Genomic DNA, 24,553 nt, shown 5'->3' on the forward strand with positions numbered 1-24,553 from the left:
CGGGGTGCATGATCTCTGAAAGCCAGTGTTGACATTTGAAATCACCTAAACAAACACGCCCCCACCCTAATAGAATTAGGGCCCTGTTTCAGAAAGGTGGTTAAGTGAAAACTCTGAGTTTGTTAACCCTGAAATAAGGGAAACTCTGAGTTTTCCGTTTCAAAAAGGGAGGTAGGTTAAACCTGAGACAGCGGGGTAAGTCAAGCCTGTTTTAGAAGGAGAGGTAACTTATACTCAGAGTCTGTTTCCGGTGAACCTAACCTGGTCGGGAGCAGGTTTTATCCTGTAAACTCTGATTTTCTTGTGGTCTCCTCCCCATTTTTAAAGGAGTAGCGGTGTTTAATCTTGTTAGTTGCTTTAGTAGATTCAGTGTTTCCCACAGGATTTTGAGAGACTGTGGTGGCCCAGATAGCACAGGTACGTCTGCAAGATGTCTGGTAAAGATCTGGAGATCTTGCAGACGTCTTCAATATGTCTATATGACATCTTTTCGGAAACGTCTCTGAGACGTATTGCAGATGAGCAAACAATCTAAATAATACGTCTTGCAGATGTAAACGCAGACATCAAATAGACGTCTTCTAGATGTATGTGTGCTATGTGCTAGATGTATGTGATGACGTCACCAGCTATTTAGCATATGCGACGTCATCATGTCGTGTTTGCGTTTGATCTAGTGTTGGCACCTGAAATATGTTTCACTTCTACTCTTTAATCTGTACAGTATCTGTATTTGATCTATATTATATATCAAATTATATTTTAAGCCGAATTAAGCTGTTTTAAATAGTGAAATAAAAACGAAAATGGGAATCATGAAAATTCTATTTGTGGGGGCCAGTGTTGATTCTTTGGTGGGCCACCACAAATAAATCAATGTATGGGAAACACTGAGTACATTCATTCATTGTGCGCATTTTTATCATGTACACTGTAAAATATTTTTAGCTGTATTTAATTTATAATCAAATTGCCAGTGCAAATCATTTTACCTTAGTGCTTTATATATTTTAAATTACACTTAAATTTAAACAAAAAAATGTAGACAGTATATTGAAATGACTAGTAAAGCCAATTTGATATACTTAGGTGCACAGACCGTCTAAGTGACTCAAATTTTAAGTGCTTTTATAGAGGATCCCGTAGATGATGCTGCTGCATTTATTTGTAGGAAGTTACATTTATTTTGCGAGAGGATTTTGAGACCCCGATTGGATTTTTGTCATATTTGCATTTATGTGAGCGGTATTATTTTTCTTTGCAGTCATTTTAGATATATAAATATCCTTACATGACTAATATCAGTCTTTGTGGCCGTGCTCTTACATCTGAATAGTTGCCTTTACATTTCTTATGAACACATTCCTCATTATCGCTGGTCTAGTGGGTAGTGCTGTGTGCAGTGGTTTGGGCAGACTAACTTTCGGCGATCTGAGTTCGAATCCCGGTTTAGCGTATTTCTGTTTTATCCATGACAAACATTTGTAAAATTGTAGCCTTTTTATGCACAAGTATTATGCCTAATTTCATTTTTAGCTGAGCTGCTGTCATGTTCTTTTGGTCTATGGGGTTGCATCTGCATGAAAATGAATAAAATAACGTACAGTCCTCCGTTTATTTACTTCTGATATTTTTACCGTGATGAAAATTATGCATTTACCAGAGTAGCAATTTCCAACAATTTTTTTTTTTTTAAATATATGCTCGTAGTTGCTGTACACTTGCAGCAACACTTTCAGTTTTAGTAGTAAAAAGGATTCAGACCTCTTTGTCACGTGCTGTTGACATGGTAAATCGTAATATCTGAGCTCCATTGATGATGGCTTTTCATTGTGGCTGTGCACGCACTTAACTCAGAGTCAACCTACTCTAGTCGATTGAACTAACTCAGATCAGCTGTTCTGTAAAAGTTTACTATCTCAGAGTAAGTCAACTCAGAGTTCAAGTTTAAACTCAGACTTGTTTGAACATCCTTATTGAAACGGAGCCCTGGACTTTCTTTGATAGACCCGGCCCACATATATACGCAACCCAGGCAACAATGTTGGCTAGTAGACACGCCCCTTACTGCTGATTGGCTACAAGTGTGTTTTGGTACTCGGCATGACTCCCTTTTTTAAAGTGTTTTTCAAAAATCATGCACCCCGCCTTTAATGCCTAAATGTAAACATAATAATCTAATGAGAAGTCCATAAATCAATCACTTAATCCGCCTTTTGCTTCGATAACATACTTCTCTAAGCTGGTTTGGGCATGTAAACACTCCAAATCCACTAACATAAGAACAAGTTTAAGAACAATTTCATTTGCGTACAGACGTGTTGTAAATTAGGTGGTAAAAGTTTTGGCGAGAAGTTCAAATGTGCTTATGAATTAGGGCTGTGTATCGACAAAAATCTCTTGATACGATATAGGTTGCAATATGTCCCGATACTGTAAAGTGAGACAATATTTTCTATTTTAGGAACATAATAGTATATAATTTTAGGAAAGCTGTAATTAAGAACACACCACCATTATGCAAACCTTAGCAAAAAGTGTTGTGCCCCTATGCTAGTACTTCCTGTCATTGTTTATATTCAGATGGTAAGAAGATAAATACTCCAAACCAGGGGTCTCCAACAATGGATAAAACAATCTGGAGGGCTACTTTTTGATATTGTCTATTCAAAACTGTTTTGTTGAACTTATTTTATTTTACTTGTTGATATGTTTTATCATTGTTTAAAATGTTTACATACATAAAAGAAGCTAATGTAAAAAATATGTAATAAATAAATATTACAATTGAGACTATTAATAGAATGTGCTTTGGCGGGCAACTCACAGACTCTGTGCGGGCACCATGTTGGAGACCAATGCTCTAAAAAATTGAAAAAAGGATATTGCATTTTTGAGTATAGATACAGTATTGCCTAACAAAATATCACGATGCATCAATATTTTCTTACACCTCAAATACGAAAAAAAAAAAATTAGTGAATGAGATCCACTGTTTTAAAAAGATCCTATATAGGGAACATGTACAAGCAAGATCATCTCCATCAAACAGTGTGCAGTTCATCTGCTCTCTCTACACTTGATTATCTTTACATTTGCTGTGGATTTGTGGTTTGTCTATAGTGCAGAATATGAAAACGAGTGCATAAACTAAAAATATGGAATGTGATGTTTAAGAACACGTGTTGAAAAAGAAACTGGGCAAATATTAAACATCCACCAGTAATTTAATTACATTCCCAAATTTTTGGCCTCTGTTAGTAAACTAAACTGCTGGCCACTGTTGCCGCAGCTTTCAAAACACGTTTTAAAGACCTTCTTGGATTTTCAAAAACAAACACAATATAAGAGAAAGTCATTAACACTGGTCCAAAAATGACATGAGGAAACAATCAAAAAGAGCGAGGAAAGTTGTTGACTCCACACACACAGACACACATCATCCTCCTCCATTTCACTGGCAGAGCTGCTGTCTTTCTTTACTCTGTTCCTCCGGAGAAAGAATAAAATAAAGCAAAGCTCATTACCTCCTTTCACAGCTCCTCCAGGCTCTGCACCACAACAACTGCCCCCGCAACACCCAAAATCTCACACACATGCAACTCACGTAAACATACACATGCCACAGATTCTCAGCTGCACTTCTGTAAAATAATCATGATGAATATGAAAAACAGGATCAAAATTAAAGAAAACTTTTTTAAAGTATAAGTAAAACATGATTTTCCTTAGCTTCATTTTATGCTTATTATAACACAAAAATGTGTACATATTTAAGTGACTTATTTGTATGATCAAATTTGTATGTTTTATTTGACCGGGTTTGATTTCGAATAATTGTACAAATTAATACAAATTAACCAACTTCTAAAATACATACACATTTCTGTGAGATCAGGTTGATTTATGAATATGAATAAGTTGTTATGCTTTAAATACTTTTATTAGAGAAAACCTTCAATGACTTAAACTGACATTATACCTACAGTGATGCCTACGGCTATGATGCACAAGGCTTTAGTTTTAATAGTAGATGAAGTATAATGCAACAAAAGCAACATCATCTTTCTCTCTAACTTTATCTTTGACTTTGAGAGAGGCTCTTCGTGCGGGCAGCCCGCAGCCTCAGGTGGGACCTTTGACCTGCGGAGAGCAGCAGTTGGATCAGGCAATCCATCACGGAGGCGCGGCTGTCAGGACGAGCACTTGGCCGTACGCATGTCTGTCACCGCTGCGTGGCGGGGCTGCTTAAAGGCAATCATGTCAATCTGGATGGCAGGGCTCAGCCGGAGCGAGAAGGATGAGAGGTGGCATTGAAGGCTCACTCAGTAGACGGCACTAGAGGGCTGTGTGTTTGGCTTGTTAAAAATGCGTGTGGCAACGTGTATATTTATAATAATATCATGTGGAGGATATCTTTGTTGCGTGGCCCGTCTGTCAGTCAGAGCTGGTCATTGCGGATGAATCGATTGCCCTCCGAGTGCTTGCCGTAGTAGACGTAACGGCACTTGGTGAAAACCCCTGAAAGTGAGAAAGAAGAGCATGTCAAAATGACATTTAACTGCACTGTCAATGTCACGCTGACCTGATGTGAACCTATGAAATGCTGCAATCACTTTTTTACAATGCTTACACTCTTTAAAGTAAAGTCAGTAAAACATGTTTTTTTTTACCTTTTTATAGTTTCATAAAAACGTTTTCACCACAGGGTAATTTTTGTGCAATGAATGTTAAAGTTTTAATCTGACTATAAGGGTGTACTCACATTATGCATACCTTACCCAAGTATGCTTAACCCCCAAATTATGCTTTGTTTGGTACGATTATGCTGACATGGTTCGCTTTAAATCATGTGTGCGTGCTAACCTTGATTGATATGAGTGTGGCCTAAGGCAACATTTTGTTTTGTCATAGAAAAGGCAATCCCAGCATTTAGTGTGATGGATAAAAACAACAGATCTAAGGCAACAAGAATGTAATATGCAATTCAGGTTTGTGCTGTTATGCTGCATGCACACCTTCAACGACTTTGTCACTGTGTGTCACCAGTCTCTCTCAATGGGGTCGGTAAGAGACATTCCTAATTTTGGTTCTCCAAGCAACAATTATAAACAAATAACTTATCATCCTCTGAGAAACTGAAGGGAGACGGATTACGTTAAGTCGACTGTTTCACTCTCATTGGTACAGTAGTTGCTCATCATTTGCATAATGTTGAACTATTCTCATCTTTGTTGCGTCACTGGACACACCCACTTCCAGTCGCCAATGAACGCGATTTCGTGTGTCGCTGCACTTTGGCAGCTTTCATCGAAACGAATGAGTTTGCGTTGCTCTGCCGTTGGTAGTCGCTGGCGGTGTGCACGCAGCTTTATAAACCTTCTAGCAGTGTAAATGCTATAACCTTCACAAAACTGTTAATCTGTCACTGTTTATCCATCAACAGCCTGTCAGTAATGTACACACTCCACTCTAAATACACAATCCAGCCTCAGAAATCTGTCATTTCTCACTCAAATATCTGGCATGAAAGGTGTGTCAGGGGAGACAGTGTATCCGTCTAAAGTCTGAAAACACTAGAGAGACAACATTTAGCCTCGGGCAATGTCTAGACAACAGCAAGCCAAGAAAGTGCTTGCTTTGAGAGAGAGAGAGAGAGAAAGAGAGAGAGAGAAAAAGAGAGAGAGAGAGAATAAGAATAAGTATCAATAGTGAGCTGGTCTCCTGACTATGTTTGATGTGACCATTTGCTTTTTACTTCATTGAATATCAGTGATTTGTGAGATATATTGTGACAGACCCTGGAAGGATTGTTGACACTCCTACATGGCAATAGCAGCACAGATGAAACAAGCCTGTTTTTAATATGATTCACACTTTTCAAACATGACTAAACCAGACGTTATTTTAAAATACTGCTTATGCCATTAAATGTCCATTTATTCCTCCATTCGTGCATTGAAAAAAAAAACTATGGGCATCTGTGAGAGATGCCACAAAACAACAACTGTGGCAATTATGATATGGTATGATATGGTAAATACCATGGTATTTTTAAATGAAGAGTTTAGTTCCAAAACGCAATAAATCATTTTGACAAATTTTGGTAAAAATTTGGTTTCTATACCAAGAAAGTGACAAGATGAAAACCACTATTTTCACATAGCATATTTAGGTTATAATAACATTAAAAATTCAAATCCATAATTTGATTTTCAAAGATTTATTATAAAAACTAAATTCTGTGTGTATTTAACGTGCCGCCATTGTTGTTTTCAATGTGTGGAATGGTGTGCAGTAATCTGTGGAGTGGATTTATTGCATTCTGCAGAGAAGGAGGAGTGGTGTATCGCGTTTTGGGAAAAAGGGAGAAAAGATGACAGAATAACACGGCAGATATTGGATTCTGCGTAAAATTAAGAATTTAATTTTTAATACTGACCTGATACAATACTGATTGCGTTTTGAAACCAAACTCTTCAAATATAGCCAACTGTGGTTCATTTTACTGAATCATTTCCATAAAACACAATACAAGGATATGCCTGTTGGTAACAGGACAATGTTATCAATGAATCATACAGAACACCTGTACTATGGTATCTGGAAGTAACACTTATTAATTTGTGAAGAATAGTCATTTTAATTCTTCAGATTCATAACCTTTTAAACATAAGGAAGGGATTTGTAGTGTGTTGGTAACATGGACAAAAGACTACATTTTCCAAATGGACATACTTTTGTTTTCACAGTGGTGCTGCATTTGCCATATTAAATGGGTGATAATGTCTTATTGGTTCATCTTCTAAGAAATATATGCCGGCATGTGACTATATTTTCACAGATCATGAAATTTACAAGGCAATAGAAAATGTGCAAAAAATTTACAAAAAAAAAAAAAAACATTGTCACAGTATTTACAGTACTAATTGGATATTTGCCATATTTCATCTTTGTGCAAAAAAAAAAAAAACAATTGGGAAAAGAGCAGTTATGTTTAAAGCCTGCAGACATTACATATATTACATCATTTTGGTTGTTTCTTTAGCATCTTATTTTTAAGGTGGAATGTACATGCTATTGAAACGGTCACTGCTATAGTTGTTATTGTTATTAATTTAGTATTGTGTTATGCTTTTTTATTTTTCTGCTAGTAGATTACTTATTGTCACTGGTATTTGATTTGATATTTATAATTGTATTTTGTTTATCTACACTGTAAAAAAATCAGTGAAAAAGGTACTGCTGGAAAAATACCGTAAAATAACGGGCACAATAAATTACAGAAATTTTCTGTGATACAAAAATATTTTTTTCCCGTAATTTTACATTACTGATAATTTTTTGTATTTGATGGGGTAATTTTTTTATTTATTCGTTTTTTTGTCGCATGTTTGTTTGTTGTTTGTTATGTTGATTATAATTTTGTTATATTTTTGTTATTCTTTACGATTGTGTAACTTTGAATGTAAGGACCCCCTCGAAAACAAGATGGTACATCTCAAATGGTTTATCCTATTAATAAAATTTCATATATCCAAATCTATAATAAAACTAGTCCCCACCACCACCACCAAAAAAAAAAAACATTCTGCCACTAGCTGCTTTCCATTTCATTGTGTTTACAAATTTGGGCAAAACTTATGTCATGTTTTCTTAATGTCGACAAGAAACTTTTGTGAAATGACCGATGATTTGCGATTAGTTTTTCCTCTCGCAGTACAGCAAGTCATTTCAAACATCATGTCGACTGATGTTGGTAGGTTTACTAATATTACATCCCCCACACTAGGCATTATTTTTAACCAAAAGAGACGTAAGAGTATAATCTAAACATTAATGACACGAAAAGCCCCTCATACTTAGGAGTGCCAACGTATTAGGTGTTTCTTAGAAAATGTGAAATTGACATGTTTCCATTGGCCGTATTTTCAATTTGCAAAGTCAATTTGCACAATTTGAAGGAAAAACAGCTAATGTTTGGGTAGTTACTAGGTTTGTTGGCTGTCCCCTTGTGAGAAGAGTCTCTAAAATATTGTTGTGTAGAGATATACAGTACCAGGGGCTCAAATGGCCTTATTTTAATCTAAAATAACAATACAAACCATTATCACCACACAAAAGCAAGATTCACGAAGATTAAAAAGCCCACAGCACAAATATTTACCATATGACTCAATTACTATGTAAAATGTAATGCCAACTTTCTCTCAATGATCTCACATATCAATGATAAATATCCTGGCTACAACACAACCAAACAACAGAAGCTTTGTATTGAGTACATCTTATTCCTGCATTCCTAATAATATGAATTGACTTTAAGGCCTATAGGTGATGCGTAAAGAGTCAAACCAATGTGTGTTACAGACAGGATTGTTCTGACATGAGAGAAAAGAGAGAGAGAAACAGATGCAGTTAATGGATGTGGCAGCGAGGTGTCAGGGCTTTAGTAAATGAGGCAAGGACAAGTGGCATTAATGCTGTCAATGATCTCCTGACAGGAAAACAGATACCGCTTGCTGATGTTTTTAAATAGACATCAAGTGCATTAATGACAAAAAAGGACATGCTTCAAACAAAGCGCCTGAGTGATGGGCAAGCCACGGCTGTGCTCCGAGCGCTCCACTAACATAATCCGAAAAGACACTGTCAGAGCGACAGAGAGAGAGAGAGAGACGGGCCCTGGAATTGCACGTAGTGACAGAGAACAGAGATGAGGAGCGAGATACTGGTGCCATATTAGTGCCAAGCATATTCTAACACCAGTCTGGATTCTAACCGAATCTGACACCTTCCCACTCCTGACGCTTCAAAGTAGCCGCTCCTCCCCTTCCTCCACCGCCAGCGATCCGCAACCAGTCCGCTCCTCCGACATGTCACTCCAGTCCGGTGCTCTCTATCCACAGCGAGTTAGTGGCAGGGCCGCTCGTGTCAGCACACAGGCCCGGGGACAAACTCAGTCAATCTAAATTTGGACTTTTGTAGCTGTGCGACGCTCATTTTCCCTGCCATCCCAGTGAGTTGAGGTGATCCAAACTGTGAAGTGTGAAGAGATGTCTGCTTGCATTAGATCATGTGTCCCTCCTCTGTTAAGCAAACGGGTGTGGTGGGGGCAGCGGACACGGGTTTTGAGGGGTTTTTGTACTCCAGCTGTGGCAGATACTCTGGGGATTGAGGTTCTGCTACTGGAAGGCTTTCTGCTCATTGGGACTTTTAGAGCGTTGATATCAGCCCAGATTCTGGTGAACCTCGGCTCATCAGGAAACCTAACCGAATGTCAGACACTTGCTATGGGTCAGTAACCTGATGCTCATAGTGCTTTTTTCTGCTTCTTGTGTTATTCACTACAGATGTAATACATAAAATAACCTCAACTATAAAAAAGTTTTGAACTCAGATTCAGGAATATTAATGTGGAGCCAAAAATGTCAAGGTTGTGTAACTGACCACAAACTGTAATAAAATAAAATAAATAATTTAAAAAATATTGGTAACATATTATTTTACAGTGTTTTTAGTACATGTTTCATGAACTTACTATAGTAACAACAGTTAATTTTGCATAATAACATGCAACTTACCCTAACCCTATAGTAAGTACATTTAAATTAGTCAGTACTTAAAGGCGGAGTGCACAATGTTTGAAAGCCAATGTTGATATTTGAAATCACCTAATCAAACACGCCCCTACCCCAATAGAATCTGGACCTTCTTTTAAAAGACCCACCCCACACATACGCAACCCGGCAAGGATGTCGGTTAGTAGACACGCTCCTTACTGCTGATTGGCTATAAGTGTGTTTTGGTAGTCGGCCCATCTCCTTTTCCAAAGCGTTTTTCAAACATTGTGCACTCCGCCTTTAAATGTGTTCATTCATTCATTTCTCTTTTTTTTACAATTTCAAAAGGCAAGCAGTCAAGCAAGTTTTTTTTATTGATTTTTATAGTTTTATTTGACTTATAATAAAGAGAAAAACATATTAACCTAAAATAACAGCTTTTTCTCCATTTCCCCCCTTTAACAAACCCTAATAAACAAAACTAACAAAAAAACTGATATCTTATTTAATACAAATAAAGTTTTAAACAGTGATGCCGGTAACGCGTTACTTAGTAACGCGTTACTCTAATTTTACCACTTTTTTTAGTAACGAGTAATCTAACGCGTTAATATTTCCAAACCAGTAATCAGATTAAAGTTACTTATCCAAGTCACTGTGCGTTACTATTTTTGAAATTTTCCTTAGTAAAATATATATTTTCTTGTATATTTCTTCTTGCGTCTCGGGAAGTGAAGTCAGGTGTGCGACAAGTCACGTTTTCAGCACGAGGACAATTCAGGTCAAGTGTAAGCGACACAAACGTAAACAACGTACAATGAAGAGAGAAGAGAGTTGCAGCTACAAAAACACTACGTCAAATTAAAAAAAAAAACCTTTGGAGTCGCAGCACGGCGCAGACAGTCAAACTAAGAGCAAGTCCCACATCCCACCCGGTGATGCGAAGCAGTGAGCAGGAGTTCATCCACTACCCAAACAACAAAAGCTGGACTTCAGTGCAAAACCAGTAAGTGTGGGAGAGTTGAAGAACGAAAGTAACAAAGCGATTTTCTCCGAGCCCTGATAACATCTAAATCTCACTATGACAGCATATTAGCACATAACCTCTGAAAGAGTTGACAAATATCGCGTTATTTACTCACCGATTTCCACGTGTAGATCCAGAACTGTGTTTTCAACCATCATAAGTACATTCCAAAAGCGGTCTTTTTTTCTTACAACGTGTTGTGTTTCTCGTTTCATGTGTTACAATACTGATAAATCTACAAGGTATTTAGTATATAACATCCTGAAGACTTCTCCGTTTTTCAAAATAAAAGTAAGTCGAGTTTATAGAGTAAGTAGATCCTGTCGGGTCAAAAGTAACACTTGTTAGTTTTGTCCAGCTGCTAATACTGTGTATAATATGGTAAAAAATTGATATTATTCTAATTTGATTTAATTTTATTTTCATAGTGTTTAAACTATTGAATTTTTTTAGTCTCAGCAATTTAAGTTTGTACTGTTGGTTGCTTTTGAAACATTTGATAAAACTGAAATTTAAAATAAAAATGTAATTTAATTATAAATGACAAAATAAGTTTGCAGTTACATATTAAAGAGGTCATAGTAATATATATTTAATAAAAACAAGTGTAACACAAAAATCTATCATGTTTTGTGTTACTTTTGACCCACCTGTGTGTTACTTTCGTCCCTGCTGTCAAGGTCAAAAGTAACAATTCACTACTCTTGTTTAAAGTGAAATTATACAGAAGTCGTTTTACATTTGTTCAAAATTCCAGCTGGTTTTGATAGACCACACTTGTGAGTTATTGACCACAACAAAAATATATCTCTGTCTAAAACATTAACTTTTAAAATTAAGTTTTTCTGAAAATGGCCCCTGCTCACCCCTATTTATGTTAAGTGAAGTCAAGAAAGACTCATATATATATATATTTTAGTTTTTTAAAACACAACAGTTCAACTTAAAATGTCAGGAGATACATTGTTGACGTTACTGTTAAAAATGCACTTCCAATAAAGTGAGTGTTGGCAAAACCGGTTGTCATTTTTAATGTTGAGGCAGTGGGGGTGTTGGCAGCTACTGGAATGTAACTAACAAAGTAACTTGTAATCTAACTTAGTTACTTTTAAAATCAAGTAATCTGTAAAGTAACTTAGTTACTTTTTAAAGGAGTAATCAGTAATCAGTAATCAGATTACTTTTTCAAAGTAACTGTGGCATCACTGGTTTTAAAGCAATTAATAATAATAATAAAAGTATATTGTTACTTGACAAGAAAATAATAAAATGTTTTTTAACTTTTTTGATAATATTTTTATAAAATACTAGCACGGCTCAGATACCAAGAAAACTTTTGATATTCAAACATTGATAAAATGTACTATGTCCTGTTTTTTTACATGGTGAAATATGTTTTGAAATCGACAGGCCACCCTTTGGCCCCAACACTCCTTGTGACCATAAAGTAGGGGAGAACCGGGGCAAAAGTAACATGGGACGAAAGTAACAAAGCGATTTTCCCTGAGCCCTGATAACATTTGCATTCCAAACTATGACAGCATCTTTAGCACACAAACCCTTGACAGACATGTCAAAAATTTGCGTTATTTACGCACCGAAAAATGTATCGAAAAAAAATAATAATAAAAATAATATATCGCTGTCTATAGACAGTTTCATAGGATGCACGTGATACACGTCTGGATCCGAACCTTACTTCCGGTTTCTTTTTTTTAATGGTCTAACTAGTTGCTAAACTGATCTCTTGAACAAATGCCTCGTCAAAAATAACAAATGTTTTGGTTCCCTATGTAATCTATGTGTTGTTGTTTTGCTTGTTATATAAATAAACTAAGTTTGAAGTACTTTGTTGTTATTTATTATTAGCGGAGTTTACCGGAAGTTACTGCGGACCGCGACAGCCGCTTGTTTTTGTTGTTACTGCTGAAACCGTCTATAACATTATCTTTTAAAATTATGTTTTTCTGAAAAATGGTACGTTCGTCCCTGCTCTCCCCTACATATAAAACTTTATCAAAAATTAGATAATGAGATTAACTATATGCTCTCGACACCTAATCTAAGTTCATCAAATACTTTCGAGTCCGCTTAGTCCCGCCCTCAGGCCATTTAAAAATACTGTTTTTAGGCAGAATCCTTTGAGTCCGATCAAAAATGACAGACACAGCGGGTTTTGCATCTGAAATTTTCAAATACAACCTTTTTGAAAAGCGTTATTAATAAAGTGTCTAATAATATAATGAATTAGTGATGTTTAATTCTTTTCCTAATGGTTATACCACCTGACATTCTGAGCCATGACAACAAAAAAGTTTTAAAAAAGTTTCCTTGAGATTTCCATCCTTGTCACTGAGGCTCATATTAGAGCAACACTGTAGTTTATATACAGAGAACAACATGTGATTAATAAAGTGATGCTCTAACACAGTCCTGAAGCAAAGTCACAGCCTGACTGCTTTCGCACATGATCTGGCCCAAGAGACGAGCCTTCCTCCTCCAGCTTCTTTCAACAAAGATCTGTGGGGAGTCAAAGCCAAAGAGTCGATCCAGCCAGGCGCAGGAGAGTGTGTTTAACGTACAGTAAACCGGCAGCTACGGTGATGCGTGATATAGTGCAGCCCGCTGCAAATTTCACACACAGCTGGACACTGTTTTTTACTGTACATGGTAAAATAAGACGAGTGAGAGAAAAATCCAGAAGAAGAGGTAAAATGCAAAAGCAGCTTTTTCTTACATAACCTGTTAGTGGAAAACAGATCGGCCGGTGTGAGCCCGTGAGAATAGCTGATGAGCTGATAGCTAATATAAAAAAGAGACTGTGTCAGGACCTGGCTGCCTCTTTATTCCACACGCACAGTCATTAAAGTGACAGATTAAAAGTTTGCTGGAAGCTAATGTTTCCATAGTGCATATTTTGGCAGGGGAAAGGTTGAAAGCATTGTTCTCGTACTGACATACCTGCCTGTTTTGAGAGGAGAGGAGCTTGTCTTAATATGTGTTTGTGTGTGGGGGGTTAGAAGAAGCACACTCACTGCTTATTACAAACAACAAGAGGTCTCCAGAGCCCCTGTGTGACCTGCTATCACAAACGGTGAGGTGGGCGCCTGACGTCCCAGAAATGTGCTGTGTTTTTGTTTTTCTTCCTTTGGCAAAACTCTGGTAAAATCATAATAACCAACATTTATCACAACACCATTTAAAAAGCCTCTGGAAGCACAATGTGTAAAGAAATGCAGAACACATCTAAATAATATACGTTTTTATTTTAGACACATGGTTTTTATATACTGCAAAAGTACATTTGTGTGCTATTTTTTTACCCTATTATTTTACATAGGCTGCACAGTTCACATTTTTAGTAGAGATGCACCAATAATAATTCACCAGTTCACACTTACAAATAAGTTGGATAGATTAAACTAGTAAACGTATTTGGCGTGCTGTCCGGGGAGAGGGCTTTGAGCTCGAAAATGGGCCCGAACGCAGAGTATCCACACCCCCCGGTTTAGGAAATAACCTGGTGAATGAGAGGAGACGGGGTGGTGGAGGGATTCTGAAGACTGCAGAGGATCTTTGGAGGGTTAAACTGTGACTTATATATATGGCTTGCCTTTGTGCTGATTAGGTAGGTATGATGATTACTGATTGTGGACAGCTGGTGATATTAGAGTATTTGTTGATTACTGATTATAGACAGCAGGAAGTACTTAAGTGGTTTATTTGACGTGCTCCTCCCGAACTACGTTAATAAAACATCATTCGGTATTGGTCGATAAAAGCAATTTGTCACACTATCGGCCGATAGTTTAAAACAGACAAAAGTCATGGCTGATATAATCTGTCAATAGCCTCTTTCACACAGTAATTTCTGTAAATTACCATGAATTTACTGCATTAGTTTAATATTTACAATCAGAAATCCTGATGTGTGAGGGGAACCCCAAGGACAAACGTGTGCACGCTCTTAAGATTATCACGTGAAACGAAACAATATCCAATCAGAAAGCGAGATAATGGAAGACAGAAGCAGTCATGGCGCAGTACAAAGTGAAGTTGATGCAAAGTGAACTTGTACAGACCAAGTTCCCACACGACTTCACTCACACTCTTTACTTTTTCCTTTGAATTTTCTGTGAAATTTAATCCAAACACTATCATTGAAATTTCTTCCTGCATATTGTTCGCCATGCTTATTCTGAAGTCTCGTGAGATTTTGTGAGACTTTCTGTGTTCACAGTCGAGACTCTGGTTGAAAAATTTTTGTGTGTGGTGTGCTGTCTTTGACACATCGTGGCAAACCACACACTATAGGAGCAAAACGGTTAAATCTAGGATTTTTTTATCCTCATGTTTGTGGTCTATCATACTTTTAAAAATCGTATAAAATGTAAAAAATCTTTTGGTGTGTACCCAGCATAAGACATCAAAATATAAGATATAAGATATCAAAATACAGGTAAACTCAGAGAGAAAGTGTAAGTTACCTGTGGCGCGCAGTGATCTCAGTGTTGTATTTGTTAACAATGGCGGGTTATGACTTCATATCCACGGTCTGTATTTTGTTATTTTCACATCTGTGGCAAACGCTGATGGTCACAAAGTTGCCTGTAACCAAACATTATTTCATTAGGGGACATCAAACAAAACCTGCGTTTTTAACAGTAATGTTTGCACATTAGACTTCAAAGAGGATGTGCTAAGGACTTCGGCAATTCGGCAAATAGATGGTAAGCTGTTTTAAACAACTTTGGTGAAAAAATTTGGATGTTAACTTCAGGTGTACTTGACTTTTAAGCAGCATGTGTGTGTGGAAACGTCCGTAAACAGTGCGGGGTTAAACGCGTCATCTGTATCAAAATGTTATGATTGGACCGAAGCTGTCAGCGCAGTCTGACGTCGTCTGTTCTAAATGCCGGTAATCTATATTTTTTGTTCATACATAGCGCTTACTGGTAAATTACTGGTAATCTTACAACCTCTCTTACTGGTAAATTGGCAGCACTGATTTACCAGAAAGTCTCTGTTCACACATGACCTGTTAACTGCAATTTACCAGTAAATTACCAGTAAAGACTGTATGTGTGAAAGGGACTATTCAAAAGAGAACAGGAAAATGCAATGGATTTAAGTTCTGTGTATAGCAAATGTAAAGAAACATCACTAGCTTAATGTTCAATATTAATGGTCATTATATGAATGAATAACATTCAGAAATTTTAATTTTTAGAATTTAGTTAATGCAAGTTAATGTAACCACCAAACTATCGGTACACTGTAGGCAGATATCAGTCTGAATAGTCAGCTATCGGTAAAAAAATATTGGTAGCACTTTATTTTACAGTACGTGTACTTACCTTGTACATATATGGTAAATTAAGTTGTACTTACCGACAAATGTGTGGTACTTACTTTTAGGTCTACATGGTATTTAACTCGTATCATTACTGTACTTACCAGTGGTACATACTTGGTAGTTATTTTGTAACTCTAGATAAGTACTGGGTAATAACATATACATACTTATAGTGTAGGTATACTGTAACTAACGAGAAACATTACTGTACTTACAAATAAATGTACAATTTAAGTATTTAGTATTTACAGGCAAGTTAGGGTAAATGACAGGTATTTATAGTGTACATATATGATAACTAATATAAAACACTTCTGTTCTTACAAATTGTATATACACAATAATTGTGTACTAGTGAATGTACCCAGTAGTTAATGTGTATGATAGTCAATGGTTGGGTTTGCCTCACAGTGACATGTATATGATGCTATATCTTAGGTCCTATGTAATAACTGTGTAAAAATCAACACTTTATTTTCCAGTCCTGTTTCCATGCAGTTACCATCAACATACTAGTGAATGTACCCAGTAGTTAATGCATATGGTTATTTAATGCTTGGTTTAAAGGACAAAAATACTGAGTCTGAGTACCAAAATGGCACATCAGTAATGTTTGTTCTTAGTTATCATATACGTATGGTATAAGTATAACTTACACTGGCCTACAGGTACCACACACTTAAGTAAACTAGTGTTTCTCGTTAGTTACAGTATACATACACTCTATGTACCTTTCATTAACTTACACTGGCCTACAAGTACCACACACTTATCATGTATATACAATTTGTAAGTACAGTAGTGTTTTATATTAGTTATCATATATGTACACTATAAATACTTGTCATTTACCCTAACTTGCCGGTAAATACTAAATACTTATATTGTACATTTATTTGTAAGTACAGTAATGTTTCTCGTTAGTTACAGTATACCTACACTATAAGTATGTATATGTTATTACCCAGTACTTACCTAGAGTTACATAATAACTACAAAGTATGTACTACTGGTAAGTACAGTAATGATACCAATTAATTACCATGTAGATACATAAAAGTAAGTACCACACATTTGCCGGTAAGTACAACTTATTTATCATATATGTACAGGGTAAGTACACGTACTGTAAAATAAAGTGCAACCAAAATATTTATATCGGTGCATCTTTAATTTTAAGCTTATTGAACATTTAAAAAGTAAAGTGTGCAATTTTTGTGTCTCTGATGTCAACATACAAATTTGAAAAAGTAAAAAATATATTTATCATCTACCAAACACACTGGTTGAGTCAGTGTCACTATTTCGAGCTGGAAAGGATGCATAAACTAACACAACATTGATTTGGCCTATTAATGACTTGATTAAAGTTGTCTCTGCACATTAAACTGAAATAAAGTAGTGCAAAAAATACCTCAGCTTTAAAAGGTCCAACCTTTGAGTAAAACTTTTTTAATGAGGATTAAATCATCTACAAAAGTACTAAAAACTGATAAAGTCCCATAGCTGAATGTGTCGATCACCTCTGAACAACACAAAAACAAATGAATCAACAGACTGCATAAGTGTTCTGCATACAATCAGCTTCCTTCTTCTCAAGGGCCATCAATATGTCAAGGAAAGACATATCCGAAGGATGTAGCTCCTACCATCAAGGTTATCTATTCTCTGTGCGTGTTCTCGCTGTATCCCACACTTTCATCAGCTCCGCAATCAATCAGGCTAATAATGTTGTGAGAAAAATCAATTAACAATGCAATTAAACTTTCCTTATCATCTCAAAAGCCGGAAATAATACCTGAAGGGAAGACAGACTGGCAATGGTAAGGCTGTGAGAGGATGAGTTATAGCTGTGAGCAGCTGCAGCTATTATATGTCTCATAGTATATCTGTCTGTGTCCTTTAACAGTCTGAACCAACATCCGGTGATAAAGTCTTCGCTTAGATGAACTACCATTGACCTACAGTCCTAGGAGTAATGCATTATGCATTTTCAGTAATCTGCATTTTTGCATGCTGCGTTCAATTGTTTATCTATGTAAACATGCACCATGTCTCTTAATGCCTTCTCCGCCACAAACCTTTACAGACGGCAACAATAAAGTACAAGTTTATAAGGTTTTTGTAGCTTTATGATTTAAGTACGATAATCCTGAATGCAATGCTCAACGAATGCAATTCACTCTGAGGTCACAGACAATAAGAGCATCCTTTGAGATGAACATCCATATGCACTGTCAGACAGCAGCTGCGTTCACTATCTCTTTTCTGAGTGAGTGAAGGTCACCGTCCAGACAAAAACAAGTGTAGAATGATGGAGGATATTAAATTAGTACGCTGCATATGTCACTTATTCAATCAAAAGGCAGGCTGAAGTTGTGATGGTTTACTGGGCTGCATGTCAAATGGAGCCATATGCAGCTAAAGTGGAACGGCTTAAAACACAGAGCCCGGGATAAAGCACAAACTACTGACCAATCCTGACACAGATGTGTGATATTAAAGAGACGTGGCTGTTTCTCATCAGAGATAATCGGAGGCTCTTGAGACAAGAGGAGCTTGAGACAGCAGATCAGTCGGGAATAAACTCTGGATAGATGAGGAAATGACAATAATGAGAATCATTCACAAACGTTTGGGTTAAGAATCAGGAGGCTTTAAAAGTTAAGATGGGGATTCTTGTCATGTGTCTATGTTTTTTGGTTGGTTTTCATGTTTTTTTATAAATTAGAGTTTAGATGCAAAACCCTCTAAGTGCGTCTGGTGTTTTTTTATTAGCATTTTTATCAGGCTTTTACATTTAGGTTCAGTAATTTCACTTTAATAGCAATGAAAGGGTTAATGGTCAGCTTTCAAGATGCCTCATACTTCTTGAAAAGTGAAGCCACTGGCTCTTTGACCGCTCCTTGGTGGCTGGGTGCAGTACAAGTCATGAACCCCGCCCTCTCCATGCAAACGAACGGGATACTGCACTAAATAAAAAATTATTTACTCTTCCAAATAATTTTTCAATGGTTTAGGTCCTTTAAGATAGTTATCACGTCGATATATGTTCAATGGTTCATTTTTATGATAAGTTTGATTTTAGCTAGTAATTTGATGCTATAGAAACGGGGCGTGTAATTATGATTGGCCTGATTGAATTGGGCATGCGAGCGTTTGGGCGGGAGTTTGATACCACAGCTCCGGCCTCTGGCTCTGTGGACGATTCCTTCTGCGCATGCCCTGGCTCCAAACTGACGTTTTTATGTAACATGGCAGCACCCATGGTTGGTCATTTTTGGCTTCAATTCATTACAATGGAAGGAAGAGAGGTTGCGTCTTTTTTAGTCTATGCATTACAAATGAACTAAGTTTGAAAAATGGCATCACAAAAAATGTCATCTTTAATGGCCTGAGATTGGGACTAAGCCAATTTGAAGCGAAAGTATTTAATGAATGTATACTACACTCACCTAAAGGATTATTAGGAACACCTGTTCAATTTCTCATTAATGCAATTATCTAATCAACCAATCACATGGCAGTCGCTTCAATGCATTTAGGGGTGTGGTCCTGGTCAAGACAATCTCCTAAACTCCAAACTGAATGTCAGAATGGGAAAGAAAGGTGATTTAAGCAATTTTGAACGTGGAATGGTTGTTGGTGCCAGACAGCTGAATATTTCACAATCTGCTCAGTTACTGGGATTTTCACGCATAACCATTTCTAGGGTTTACAAAGAATGGTGTGAAAAAGGAAAAACATCCAGTATACGGCAGTCCTGTGGGTGAAAAATGCCTTGTTGATGCTCGAGGTCAGAGGAGAATGGGCCGACTGATTCAAGCTGATAGATGAGCAACTTTGACTAAAATAACCACTCGTTACAACCGAGGTATGCAGCAAAGCATTTGTGAAGCCACAACACGCACAACCTTGAGGAGGATGGGCTACAACAGCAGAAGACCCCACCGGGTACGACTCATCTCCACTACAAATTGGAAAAAGATGCTACAATTTGCACAAGCTCACCAAAATTGGACAGTTGAAGACTGGAAAAATTATGCCTGGTCTAAAGAGTCTCGATTTCTGTTAAGACATTCAGATGGTAGAGTCAGAATTTGGCGTAAACAGAATGAGAACATGAATCCATCGTGCCTTGTTACCACTGTGCAGGCTGGTGATGGTGTAATGGTGTGGGGGATGTTTTCTTGGCACACTTTAGGCCCCTTTGTGCCAATTGGGCATCGTTTAAATGCCACAGCCTACCTGAGCACTGTTTCTGACCATGTCCATCCCTTTATGACCACCATGTACCCATCCTCTGATGGCTTCTTCCAGCAGGATAATGCACCATGTCACAAAGCTCGAATAATTTCAAATTGGTTTCTTGAACATGACAATGAGTTCACTGTACTAAAACGGCCCCCACAGTCACCAGATCTGAACCCAATAGAGAATCTTTGAGATGTGGTGGAACGGAGCTTCATGCCCTGGATGTGCATCCCACAAATCTCCATCAACTGCAAGATGCTATCCTATCAATATGGGCTAACATTACTTTCAGCACCTTATTGAATCAATGCCACGTAGAATTAAGGCAGTTCTGAAGGCGAAAGGGGGTCAAACACAGTATTAGTATGGTGTTCCTTATAATCCATAAGGTGAGTGTATGTGCCAAGAGTATTCAGTCAATATCATTAACTTCATAACTTAATAACTTCTTTTATGTATGTTAACATTTTAACAATATTAAAACATGTCAACAAGTAAACTAAAATAAAATCAACAAGTAAAACAAAAATGTAGACAATATCAAAAAAGTATTGTTTTATCCATTGTAGTAGCCATTGTTGAAGATCCCTGATATAGACAGACACATTACACTTATTCCCCTCATGAAGCACTTTTTGTATCTGGATGTTTCTCTAAAACAAAACTTTGAGCGTCTGCCGAAATGTAGGAGGTATCACATGTAAGCCGAACACATTTTCTGACAACGTCACTTATCTGTTGGGAGCAGAGGGTTATTCATAACTTAGAGTTAAACTGACATTTGTTCTCCTCCAATAAAAAATATTTAGTCCATTAAACATAAATAGCTGTCATTATGATGCATGCACTGCATGCAGGCCTCCCCATTCCCTACTGATGTTTATTACGGTCAAACAACTGCAGCGCCTGCATGTTTTCAACTTTAGCGTATTGATTAAACTTTTAAATGGTTGCCATATAACCCAGGGACATCGGGAAGATTAATTTGCGTCAATGTTCATCTGTAATTCATTAGCCATTTATACCCCACATCCACATGGGCTATCAAGAAAATGCAGGCCATTTTTCACTCCAGCGCAGGCTTGGGAATGCGGTCGGAAAATTGCACCGCATACAAATCAGATCGGTGGCTTTGGGAAGAAAAAGCAGCTAAAAAAAATGCTACCAAGGCCAAAACAGCATAATTGCAGCGGTATTCCTAATGAAACTAATGCTTCCTCCAGGACAATGGCTTGTAAGAACACTGCCAGTATATTAATCTCACTACAAGGATATTGCTGTAAACTTAAAACAACATGTAACAATGCTTTATCATCATTTATGTACATATCTGAATAGTTAACCATCTGATAAATGTAGTACACAACAAATATTGTGGGTAATACTATATCTATACAGTATAATTATTCGCCATTAGCTATTGAAAAGCCTATTTTGATGACTCTGTCACCGTGTGGCCTTTTAATATGGTGGTCATCACCAGTACCCGCAAAAATATTTTTTTTGTGATTCAATGTTTTCTACATAAAATCATCCTACATAAAATGTAAAGAACATTCTGTGAAAATATAACCTTGATATCTTTTATATGGACTCAGTAAGGTCATGTCAAAGATTAAAATCAAGCTGGTTGTTTGTTGTAGAGAAGGTCCAGTGAAATATCATCTGCAGTACTGAATATGACCTTGTTTAAACAACATTTTCTTTTCAAACTTGTTTGGATTGCTGTCAGAGCTTTATATAACATAACTGTTTGACTTTCACCCAATACAATGCACATTCTGAGACCTCGACTCTAAAGTTTCTTGGCAGTAATTTATATCTAAACCAGACTTTGACTTTATTCATTCCCTGATACAGCTCTTTAAATCAGTCCAACCTAAAGCAACAACGGTAAACATGATAGCCAAGCATGAACAGGGTCTGGCATCAAATAAAGGTTGAAAGATTTGTGTTAGGGGGAGAGTTATAGGGTCCTGTCAGGAGAAACGTCGACTTCATGCCTCAGAAGCCCTGATCAATACCATCTTTATGTGCCACACAATTTCTTCAAACCAAACAAAAACATAATGTTGAACCATCCAGCTTTCTTCATGTATTTATGTGTCCATAAATACGCAGTTTTAATAGGTGTCCTATTGGCATCAACCTCCACAGTTTTACTTTTTAAGAGGACACGGTAGTGGGAACGTACAAGGTTCTGGTGAGATTACCACAATCAAATATTATGAATTGAAAGCGGCAGTATTCATTAATGAAGTCCTCAAACCCCTCACCTGATAAGAGCCTATCATTCTTTGTACTGCAACTTATGAAGTTGAAGAGGAAATTGAATTCTGGAGGACATAAATTTTGACTGAAGAAAGAGATTATAGTAGCAGCCTAATTCAAGCCCGGTGAAATTAATTTCAATGACATTTATTCTACATGGAGCAAGTGCTCGCATGGCACACAGTAGCTCTGGGCTCTTGAGATAAGAGGAAAGTCATTTGAGGTTGGGTGCTCCAGCAGTTTACAAAGCCTTAATCTCCTTGGAACAACTCGTGGTCTATCATAAGGAGACTTAACAGCTATTCTGTGCCTGAACTCCTGCTGTCTATGTCTGCACACGAGAAGGATCTGGTGTTTCGACTGTAAAAAGATTGTTTCATACGAATACATATCGCTGATCAGATTAAAGTGTAAATCTGTGGGAGTTCGAAGTGAATATACAGATTCGATAGAGTAATTAACCATCAGCATCGTACTAAAATGACCTGATTAGTCATTGTGATTTAATAACCATTTATGTCAAGGACTTTAAGCATGATTTGATAAGAATAAAGTATTACAGGATGTACATTTTCCGAGGCTGACTGACTGTTGCGTCGTTAGCCATCGCTTTCTAATTAAAAAGGAAAGCAGATAAGTCATTCGGACCTGAACAAAATGTGAGAAGTCGGCTGATTTCAGTAATGGCCCCATTAATGGGAAAGTTGCTGGTTTCAAATGAGCTCCCTGTGATGTGATTCAATAACAATGCTGTGTTAAATTAATCATCAGAGAATGATCGCTTCACTTACTATCGCTTTGACATTGGAGGTCGGGCCGAATTAAAGAGGGTCTAAATCAGTGGGCATTAAATATTAATTATCCACCCAAAACACTGGAAGAATGTCAAAAGTGCTGTAAGGTCATGATCACTACAAACCACAGCACAGCCACAAGACTGGGTGTGCGAGTGGGTCATTGAAGAAAACCAACATAAAATTAAACTGGTGAAAATACACTGATCCCAAAAAGTGTTCAGACCCTGGTTACATCATTTAATATCTTTAAAAAAAAGATAACTAACCAAAACTGTAATGTGTGTTTAGCAAAACTAACTAAAATAAAATAAAAGTATAGATTAAATGTCCTTAGTTTTCGTCTCTGTCAATGTCAGCTGCATTTACTTTCTCTGCGTCTCTCACTTACGTGTCTCTCTCACATACACGTGGACACACTCGCACACACACATACACACAGCCCCTCCCCTCCGCACACCGTGTCTCCATGAGAACAAGTGTTCAACGTTGAAAGCAAGTTCGGGAAAGGTTGGTCTCTCGTGAACACTTTTACACAATCACACATTAAAAAGTGGTATAAAAATATTTTTAATTCTGAATATCATTTTGTCAGTGTGTTAATGTCGACCTGAGAAGCAACTGCAACTTTAGAAAATTAACTAGTCGCAAGTTTAAGGTAAAATGCACTTGGGTTGTCGATGTCAAAACACTATAAAAGCTTTTCAGTTTGTGGCCCCTCTTGTGTACGGTGCATTCCTTCGTGGCCCCCCAAAGAAAATTTGTGACAAAAAACTGTTCTAAAACTCTACATTTTAATAAAAAAACATTAAATTATACAAACAAGTAGTGCTTTTGGTTAGTAGCCTTATTTTGTTAGGTTTAATTACACATGATAAATTAATGTATTTTATAAAATGTCATCAAACTGGGGCCCCCCTGGCACCATCTCTTGGCACCCCTTATTGTATAAGGTAAATTTAGTATAGGGTGTGAAAAATGTAGGCCTACACCTGTGGTATTTGTATAAGATGTGAATTCTTATATATGTGTAGATTTTTAGTACGGCGTTTGGATTTTGTAAGAGGTAAAGGACAATCTGACAGAAATGTCTTCTTGTGGCTCAAAAATGGGTTGAATACATGCAGTTGATGTATATCTTCTTTAGTCTGTTGGTTCTTTAGGTTTTTTACTGGCATGTCACTTACACATTTTGCACTTACTGCAGCATGTTGAGACTGTTTACATATTTGTGCCCATATGTACATTTTATGTACTGGTGTTATTTTTGAATTAATATTTTTTTAAT

General features: G+C 37.0%; 1 protein-coding gene across 5 annotated transcripts in view; it reads right to left on the bottom strand.

The window, feature by feature from the left end:
• Positions 1-955: 955 nt before the first annotated feature.
• The window catches only part of lrmda (leucine rich melanocyte differentiation associated), a 479,502-nt gene continuing 455,904 nt past the window's right edge, over positions 956-24,553 (bottom strand). For all 5 annotated transcript variants that reach the window (XM_073873058.1, XM_073873057.1, XM_073873055.1 and 2 more), the window contains one exon: positions 956-4,521. In XM_073873058.1, the coding sequence (XP_073729159.1) occupies positions 4,442-4,521 (80 nt within the window). In that variant the 3' untranslated portion in view covers positions 956-4,441. The remainder of the gene's footprint in view (positions 4,522-24,553) is intronic.

The sequence above is a fragment of the Misgurnus anguillicaudatus genome, chromosome 11 (genome assembly GCF_027580225.2).
Source record: "Misgurnus anguillicaudatus chromosome 11, ASM2758022v2, whole genome shotgun sequence".
NCBI lineage: Eukaryota > Metazoa > Chordata > Actinopteri > Cypriniformes > Cobitidae > Misgurnus > Misgurnus anguillicaudatus.